This window comes from Dendrobium catenatum, unplaced genomic scaffold (genome assembly GCF_001605985.2).
Source record: "Dendrobium catenatum unplaced genomic scaffold, ASM160598v2 fragScaff_scaffold_1639, whole genome shotgun sequence".
NCBI classification, from domain to species: Eukaryota; Viridiplantae; Streptophyta; class Magnoliopsida; order Asparagales; family Orchidaceae; genus Dendrobium; species Dendrobium catenatum.
The window spans coordinates 1,317,727-1,327,768 of NW_021320101.1; the positions used below are offsets into that span (position 1 = coordinate 1,317,727).

Sequence of the window (10,042 nt, forward strand, 5' to 3'; positions counted from 1 at the left end):
AATGGATGGCTAGTGGGACGACTGGTCTTTAAATAGCATGTTTTGAACTGCTGATCTCGTAAGAAGCAGAAAACTGGATGTGAACTGCCAGTTGGATAGAATAGATTTGCAGCTGGAATGGTTTGGCTGAAGGAATCTTCTAGAGAAAATATAGCTGCGGCTAAGGGAGCAGTTCGAAATCTGAAGGCAGTCAAGCGCCCAGTGGGGTGTTCTTGTGGATGTTGATGGTGGCTGAGAGAAATTGTAGGGCAATAGTGAGAAAATGGGGGAAAATGATAAAAACGGAAGGGCTGACTGCAGGTAGGCCACCTGTTTGAAGAAAAGAAGCTGAAAACTTGGGCTGCTGCTTACGACTCAACTGAAGAACCATATGTGAAAGAATTGTTTGCGGTTGGTTGAGATTAGTGCAACAAGAGCATCATTGATAAGCTTCTTGGAGATCCAAGAAGGGTAGGCACCTTTAGAGTGGGTGTAGACTATAAGAGAAGAATAAGAAAAAGAGAGAAATCAGAATTTTTAATTTCATAACATTTTCTTACAATAGGAGGTGCATTAATAGTACTTAGTTAGACCAATTTAACAATATAGAACCAGTCAACCTAAATCAAACTAAAAATAGAATAAAAAAATAAACAAACCATTTAGTTTGTACTTTATTTGACAAAAGATACTTTATCGACCTTGCTTGTTATAGTATCAATGTGGAATATTTTTTGTTCCTTCTTCATTCATAGACTTTTATGCTTATAGGTTGGTCTGCCACTTTTGTGGCCCATGCTTCACAATTTAATTATACTATTTTAGAATCCAATAATATTTGTTGATGCCTAACACATAACGAAATATTATTATCTTCTAGTAATGTTGGTTGATAGATATATATATCACAACTATTAAAATTATATATCATACTATTTTTTATTTAACTAATCCAACGATTTTAATCTTCTAAACAATTTTTCCGCTATTCTACCTTTCAGCTTAGTATAGTAGAGATCTCATAACTTAAAATTGTCATATGCGAACAAACATACTTAGATAATAATTCCCTTTCTAAGCATATTTTTCCATTTCTAATCACAACAAAATGGTAAGGACTTGCTGATCCTTGATATAATACTCTACTGTGATTAGGAACACTTATTGCCAGTTCATAAATATTAATATTCGCAAGTACCCCATCTTAGTTATCACATTTTGATTAAATTCCTATTTATTAATATTTTTCCATATTTATGTTAGGCAACAAACAAAATAAATTATCAATTCATCATTAAAATAACTACTTAAGGTTATTCATAATTTATTATTTTACTAAGTCAACATTAGCCTAAGTTAGCATAGGAACCCCACCCCACTACGCATACTTAAAATCAAGTTAGGGTTGTCCTAGAGCACCAAATTTGGGCTGTTTGGTAAGCCTAGATTTTACAAGGTTTGCACTCCCAGCCCAAGGCAATCAAACAATCTCTAAGGTTTTAATCTGTCTTGTCTCAAGTTGAAGGTTAAAATGTATAGAATATAATAAAAAATATGGGTATTGTCACAAGCTTAGATAAAGAATCGCAATACTGGAGAAATCTATAGCAACGACTACGTTTGTTGCTGAAGAGAATAATACATATTCTAGGTGACCCATTGAAGCCACATAAATCTAATGAAGCATGGACTGTACCTCAAAAATTAAAGGTAGAATTGATTTAAGTTCACTAAACACATGACTTGCTGCTTGAGCTTCCAATATTCTACCAGCATTTAATGATGAAGTTAGCACAGTACAAGATTCATTTAAACATTGACCAACAACAAAAAGTGAAGTAATAATTAAACTTCACTAATGCTCTTTTTATTATATTTTATTTTACCAATTTTGTAGCTTCGTGTATTTAACAGTTTTTTTTATTTCTAATATGAAGCTCATAAAAATACAGATGTTAAGAAAGACATAAATCGAATGTTGTATGTCTTGCATGGAAGATGATTCAGAAACGATAAACAGAATGGGAATTCGGTTAAAAAGAGAATCAATGCCTAAAATTCAAAAAAAAAAAAAAAACTGATAATGAATGCATCATTTATCTTTCTTAGAAAGACGGAAGAAAAATGAATTCTGAGACAAACACTTACCCATGCTACTAGCAAGCAAAAAGCCACAGAGGCTAGTTGATAGAGCTCATTGGTCTGTAAGTTTAGGGGAAAAACACTTTAAAAAGTCAGATAAAGAATGCATAAGAATGAAAAGGCAATTAATTGTATACTGAATTTATAAATATGATTATCACAGTATTTAAAAAAAAAATATGGAGAGGATAGATCATAGTTCAACATATATTGTTGTAAGATAAACCAAGAATAACGTAAAAATTAATAATCGCTGAGCTACAAAATGTAAATAGAAGAGTACTGATGAAAGATAATGGATTAACCAGCAATAGAAGTATCTAGTGGATGTCATTGGACGGCTAAATTTGGCCAAGGGCCCTGGACATTACATTATACAGCATAAAACCGCATGATAATAATAAATATCATTTGAAAGAAGAAGCCAAATAGTACATGAAAAACACAAATAGTAAAACTAGGGGGAAATATCATCCTAGTTTTAGGACATAAAGGTTTGAAGAAGTAGATGGAAATTAAAAGATAGTAGGATGCAGGTAGGGATGAGCAGAAAGCTCGCGGACATATAGAAGACTATGAGGACACCATCTCAGCCATCGATATAGCAAGCACCACATGGCTCGGTATAGTGCATAAAAATAACTTAAATACATCTAAAATTCTAGGATTTCAAACATACAAGTACAGATATAAAAAAGAACTGGAGATGAATGTAAAATAACATCACAATGTCTTCGGTAATAAAGAGGCAAACATTCTATAAAATTTAAAATTCGTCATATCTGCGTGTTCAACAAGTACATACCTGTGATGATAACTGAATCATAAGCTTCAAGAAGCGAGGAAGAAGAGACAGTGACAAAATATAACCAATGGTTACAAAGATTGACAACATAAGCACCCTGCACGTGGTTCAGAATTAAAAACTAAAACTGAAAATTGAAATGCAATTATATGATATTTTCTATACTTCGAAGAAAGATACAGAATACCGCACTAATATATTGAGAAAAAAAAAAGATTTCTTAATAATAAAACAAATATTATCACAATTTTTTAGAAGAGCACCTAAACAGTAATATAACATACAAACTTGCATATTAGAAGTCCCTTACAGTTTTGCCATTGAGATAATTGCGTCAAGAAGGCCACTATTACCACCCAAAACAGCTAGTAAAGCAAAGAGTAATCCCACAGCACAATCCTGAAAAATAATCAAGGTCAAGGCATGGACATGAACGAGCACATTACTTTCAAACTCAAAGAAATGTTTCATGAGAAGGATACAACATCTGTAAACTATATCAAATTTTCAGGACAATAGCTGATGTCTAAGTACAGGATTTGAAGTCAATAAGTTTATGACACGCAGATTCACCACTCAAATAGAAAATAAGAAGAGCTTCCATGCTCCTAGACATAAGCCAATGAAATACTTCCACTTAGTGACTCCTAACCAAACAAAGTTTGAATTAAAGGAGCAAAAAAACTTTAGGTTCTCACAGTAATTGATACCACAGGGCAAGTTTAAGACCCCCAACACAAAGTAGGTTATGCGTGTGTGGCATGTGAGAATAACCTCCTCCACTTTCCCAAATTGATGAGGACATCGACAGACGTTATCGACAAGTTTATCGGCATAGGAATCGTAGATCGACGGCTACGATCCACATTCTTTATTTTTGATGCATTTATGTATTATTTATTTTCTAGTTCCGATTATACCCTTTTTACTTGAGTTTATGTGAGTTGTAGCTCAAGGGACATTTGAGTATTTTCCTTTGTTTTATTTTAGATCTATATATTGAGGCATCATCTATTGTAATAGGATGAATGATTAAATGAATTTTTTTTCCTTCTTCTTCTTCTTGTGAGTGCACTAGAGGGGAGAGAGAGCCCAATGTGTGGGCAAGCGCAATACCCACCAGTCACCGGAAGAGTCCGTGGCTTGTGGTCTTCATCTACGTCTTCTATTCTATCTTCTTTATCACCCACCAGCTTCTCTTCATTCTTCCACCATCATCCCGCAACCAAAATACCTCTCTTAGATCCAATCCAACTCCCCTCCCAAAACCCCATCCGCCGGCCTAGCCCCTTGGCCACCCAACCTGAATTTGATTTTAATTTCAAATCCAATTTCCCTCCAATTCCATTTAAACCTGAAATTAATTTCCACTTAAACAAAATTCCCTAACCCTCATCCTAATCCCTCCCTTTCTCCCACAAACCGCCGGCCTGCCCATCACCCAAACTGCCGACCCCCCCCCCCCTCCCTCCTTCCTTCCCCTCAATCCCTACCTTATCCTCCCCTCTTTTCCCTACTTGTCTACTCCCACCCTTCAAGGCAAGCATGTATGGCCGATCCTGAGGTCGACCGCGATCCAAAGAAGAGATCGACATTCTCCGTTCTCCTTTCTACGAACCAGATTGGAAGTACGACGACTCAGTGGAAAGCTATGTCAACTGAATCCTTTACTACCTCGCCGAAATGATCGAAATTCAACAACCCAGACCGCCTTGGCTTCTCATTGGACGAGCCCCTCTTCCTCCACCTCTCCATCAACGAAGGTCTTCGGCGCCATCTTCCTAGTTGTAATCTCTTTCCTTGTATAGTTCGTCTCTCTCCGCTAAAGCCTAAGAGTGAATTTGTGGGAAGGGACACAAGGTGAACCTCTCGTTATTAAGTGGTAGATTATGTTATGTGCATGCAACATTTACTATTGTCTTTGAATTTTGATTGGATTGTTTGGTTAATCTCAAGAGCACTTCTTTGCCTAAGCAAGTTGAATATTTTGAATTCCTAACTCTTCTTTATTTGCAAGCAATAATTTTATATTAGCAAGTTTTAATCAATTGTTCCTTTTTAATTTCTCAAGTAACTCCTAGTAGATTCACATCATAAACCCTTATTTGTACCCCCTAGTCTTCACTAAAACCAAGTCCGTTCCCAATATCCAACAAAGAACTTTTATCATCATCTCCATCATCCATCTGGCATCATCAAACATCTCAAACCTTTGTGTTAGAACTGAGCAATAATTGTATAATATCAGCTCATATATCTTTATACATCTCTTTTCACATAGCCAATTATAGAATTCTATCATACCATTATGTATTGCAGCAAGATGCCACACCAGGCGCCTTCTAAGAACTAAGGAAATCTCATACCCTAACAATAGAAAGTTATGGAAATCCCTCCAAAGAAGAAGGCTCAACCATCTTCCAGGGTTTATTAACCAACAGTTGTAGATCTAGGATTTCATTCGATCACTTGGCATAACATAAAACTTACACTCAGTCCGAATAATATCTAATATAATCTAAACTTCATCCTACAAAAAATGAAAATAAAATAAAATAAAAATCTTGATAAAACCTAAGTTGCAAAAGCTTACACTGCAAAGTATCAAATATCAATCAATACATATAACACTGAATTCAGCAATTTTGGTAATTGTGGTTTCCTTTGACAAGAATGTAATTCATAGGTCCTAATATATATCATCAATAAGTTTTCTGACTGTCAACCTCTTGCTTGACAAAATATAATTTGGCAAACATTTAGGCCCCTTATATTCTACAATTCCCTCGAACGTTTCTCATGGCATTTAATCAACCAGGAATGTGATAAGGTGGACCCTTTATGATTTATGTAACTATTTAATTCATGTACAGTTTACTTAAATATTTTGGGTACACTTCTCACATAATATGGATTTAAAAAAATCAGATATCTGACCTTAACCGAAGACAGATTTTTTGCAACGTGGATTAGTGAAGATGTGAATTCAGTTTAATAAAATGATATTATATTGGAATACTGTAAGTAAGCCGGCAATCAGAGAGCCAAACCTGAAATATAAGAGTTCCGATTGTCACTTGGCCATGAAGAGAATTTGTGCTACCTCTTTCCACTAAAAATTTTGAAACCTGATTGCAAAAGGGTAAGTTGGTTGTTACAAAGTAGTGCTGAAGGAATAATGCCCGCACTTTTACTAAGATAAGCTTTACTATTCATACCACTGCTGTAGATGACATTGACAAAAAGGAACCAACAAAAACACCCTCGGATAAATTTGCACCGCATAACTGAATTCATTCATTGGGGAAGCATAATTCAGCGCAAATAAATCAACAGCTCAAACTGCAACAAGTTCAGTTGGAATTACAAAGCAAAGCAAAGAATTGTTGGCATACTGCAGCGGTAAGCCCACAGAAAGACATTAGAATAAGAATTTGAAGTAGCCCTCCAAGAACAGCAACAGTCCCAACAACTTTTAACTACAAGTAATTCCAAATGGCAAGGACAGTGTTTCAGAAGATCAGAAAATCTAAATGCAAAAAGAAGAATGAGTAAAAAATCTGTTTCCTCTTTTATCTGAATATAAAATACCTTATCCACGGAAAACTCAAGGCCTAAAGCAAAGAGGAGAAAAACCACACCAAACTGTGCAGTAGTCTCAACCTGCAGGAAAACGCCAACGTCACATAAAAACAAGTCTGATGAAATAAAGTAGAAAGCCATTTAGCATCGGACCCATAAGTAGAAATGACTCCCAAGGTAAAAAGGTAATTATACAGGAAATAAAACAAAAATAAATAAAAAATACTGGCTGTAACTTAAGAAAAACTTAACGTCAAGTAAGAAATTGATTGATATAGCAAGACTTACGGAAGAAAATATCTTAATGTGTATCAATAGAACCATAAAAGTACATTTTGTGTCTACTCGCCAAATTATAGTCATGTCAAATTAGCAAAGTGCAAACTTACCTGCTAAATGAACAGAGGAAAATATGCATTGTATCTACGATCTTTCATTCTAGCAAAACCATGATGAAATGGGATGGGATGGCCGATTTTTAACTTCTGTAATTCAACCAAATAATTAATAAATCAGGATAAAAAATGTTCATTGTCACAAATTTGGCAATCATTCAAAATAAAAATACTCAATGGAGACTGATAGCATTTGTTGATCCCCTTATAAAATGTCCTTTGTGATCTCAACCGATGCTGCTCTCCTTTATGAAGCTGACCGTTGTTGATCCCCTCTAAGATGTCGACAGTTGTGCTTCCTTCTCCACGCCTGTCATCACATTGTGGACTTCAAACTCATTGTCAATCGCTATCTTCAACCATGCCCCTCAGACTTACACGGCTTATTGTAGTCAATTGCAAGAGAATGAGCAAGATCCCTATCTTATCATCAATCTATTATTGCTATCAGTGGGTTTCGTCTCGCTTCACTTTCCTAGGGTATGTACCGCAATTCTTTGTCACAGTCATGGTCTCTCCCTCAATAACAATCCTCTATTCGCAGACATTGTTGTTGTGAGCATCATCTCTAATCATAGCCTTCATCATTGTTGGTATTCTCTCATTTTCCATTTCAGCTAACATATCATTCATCACTCTGTCTACACCAGCACCTGACGTTCCTTAATTCCAACTGCAACCTTCTATCACCAATTGCAGTCTTGTGTAGACAAAAGAAAATTGTCATAACTATGGAGGCTCCACAATTACGAGATTGATCAGTTGATAACTCTTTTGAAAGATATTGAGAAACCTTCAATTACTAATTCATTGGCACATTCGAATGAAGTTTCATATCTCCATTGGATTAAAAGTCTCAGATGGAACCTTTTTTAGCTCTTGGATCATGGATTCGACGCCTACTGATTATATGATTCACTCTTCACAAAAATTTGAACTATAAAATTGTATATGCCTGAGCAACAGGAAAATTATTCTAGTAGATGTTTAGATTTGTTCCTTAACGGTGCTAAATGTTGTTCCATATATTCCAAATCAATCAACTAGACATTGTTTCAATATTAAAACTTACACAATATTTATATTGTAATACCATCTTTTATCCTATTCATTGTGTATTTTAGGAGCACAATTCGAGAAATATGATAAGATCTGCTGAGAAACAAAATGAATTTTAGTATCTCAAGATAAAAAACAATCAAATATAATAAAAGCAAATTATCCTTGTCATTTATTTATAAGTGTTATTCATCCAATAAAGACAATATAACTTAATCATCATAACTCGGACATCCATCATTTGGAGAATGTCGATTTGTGTCTTTCATTAATGATTGCGCCAAAGTCTCTATGGTTTTCTAACTAAAAAATAAATCTGATGTGTTTATTTTCCTAATTTTCATAACTTAGGCCAAAACCAATTTTGAGTAAAATCAAACACTTTAGGTCCACTACTGCAAAGGATTATTCCAAAGGTAAAGCATTATTCATGAGTCATCTTGTATAAATACTACACAATAATTAATCTTTCAAAATAATATTCTTAAATATTATTAAAGGGAAGTGGTTCTAACAACCACACACCTTAAAAATAGGTTACCTTCTAGAGTGTTGGATTACAAGAATCTTAAGAAAACATTTTTCAAATTTTTATCATAACCTAGAGATTCAAACCATTTGAATCCTCAGCTTTTTGGTGTGTATCATTCTAAATTTCTTTTATTTTCTCCTCAAATGATTGCTAGGATTTCTTCATTGATACTTTGTTCATTTTCAAGGGTTTGTGAGACGATTGCTGGTTTCCTTTTATGTTCACCTCCTATGAGGTTTTAAAGATTTCTTATGCAGGACTAAGTACGAATGCAATGTTTGTAAAGATTTGCACAACTCTTGATTAGAATAGTGATGATGAAACCATTAGCATTTTAGAACAACGAATAAAACAAGGAAGGGGTCACACCCGCTTAGGCAAAATCACAGAACTAGAGAGTTGGAAAACTTTCAAAATAAATAAGTAAATTACTTTATGCCGTGATAGTAGCGTCAATACAATCCCTAATCTAACAATAAAAATTAATAAGCACAAAGACACACTCAAAACCCTACGTTTACTAAGCTTAGCAGAAGCGGGGAGAATCTTCCTTCGTGACTACAATCAAGCACAAGATAAAGTTAGATTTAAGAAATATATTGAAAGGGGAAAAGAGAACCTCTCGTCAAGGAGCGGTGGAGATCCTCCACTCGACGCCTTCAAAATGTTCGTCGATTGCTTCCACTAAAGTGTCCAGAATACACTCTAAGTAGTCTTCGGCGGTGTGGTTGTAAAACCCTTCAAAAAGCTGATTTTTTTAGTGCAGTTCGTCCGTACGAACTGGATTTAGTACTGGACGAACTGAAGAAATTTGTGAAGAAATCTGCCATTTTCGTCTGTACGAACCTGGAGCAGTCGGGACGATCCGTCTGTACGAAATCTGTCCAGAGAGCAAGTCGCCCGGGACGAATTTGGATTTCGTCTGTACGAAATTTGTCCAGAGAACCCATCGTACCAGGACGAAATTTGGATCGTCCAGGACGATCAGTGTTAATAAATATCGGATTTGAGATATTTTGGATTCATTTTGGAGAGAGAAAAGGCAAGAGAGAGAAAGAGAAGGAAGAGAAGAAGGAAGCTTGGTTTTGGAGGCCACGGAGCGCTTTTCGTCCGACGACGCTGTTAGAAGATTTGTTTGTCTCGCTGTAAGGACTCCGAACCCTATTTCTGTTTTCGAAGATTTTGTATTTTGATCGAGTTGTGCACTGTTTTGTGTTTTTGTAGTCGAACTTTTGACCTGATTTTGTATTGACACGACTTTCACCGCACAACTTTTAGTATGTTATAGATATGAATATTGTACACGATTTGACTATTTTCTACGATGATTTTATCGGTCGGAATTGATTCTACGCGATTTTAATCGAATAGAAAAATATCAGGACTTGATTTGATTTGGTTTCTATAGGATAATAGTCTTGTATTGATGTTATAGATATTCTACTGTAATTTGGTGAGATTTGGAAATTGTGCCTTTTTGCAGGATTTTTGTGTAAATTTGACCAACTGCCGTTACGCTGCCCGATTTTCGTAGATTTTCTGATTTGC

General features: G+C 35.3%; 1 protein-coding gene across 3 annotated transcripts in view; it reads right to left on the reverse strand.

Moving 5' to 3' along the window:
• LOC110110601 (K(+) efflux antiporter 5) overlaps window positions 1-10,042 on the reverse strand; it is a 42,672-nt gene that overhangs the window by 9,420 nt on the left and 23,210 nt on the right. For all 3 annotated transcript variants that reach the window (XM_020842169.2, XM_028701129.1, XM_028701130.1), the window contains exons 8-14: window positions 6,518-6,589; window positions 6,322-6,405; window positions 6,145-6,213; window positions 5,977-6,054; window positions 3,237-3,325; window positions 2,927-3,023; window positions 2,128-2,181 (exon numbers count right to left, since the gene is read on the reverse strand). In XM_020842169.2, coding sequence (XP_020697828.1) covers window positions 2,128-2,181; window positions 2,927-3,023; window positions 3,237-3,325; window positions 5,977-6,054; window positions 6,145-6,213; window positions 6,322-6,405; window positions 6,518-6,589 — 543 coding nt within the window. The remainder of the gene's footprint in view (window positions 1-2,127; window positions 2,182-2,926; window positions 3,024-3,236; window positions 3,326-5,976; window positions 6,055-6,144; window positions 6,214-6,321; window positions 6,406-6,517; window positions 6,590-10,042) is intronic.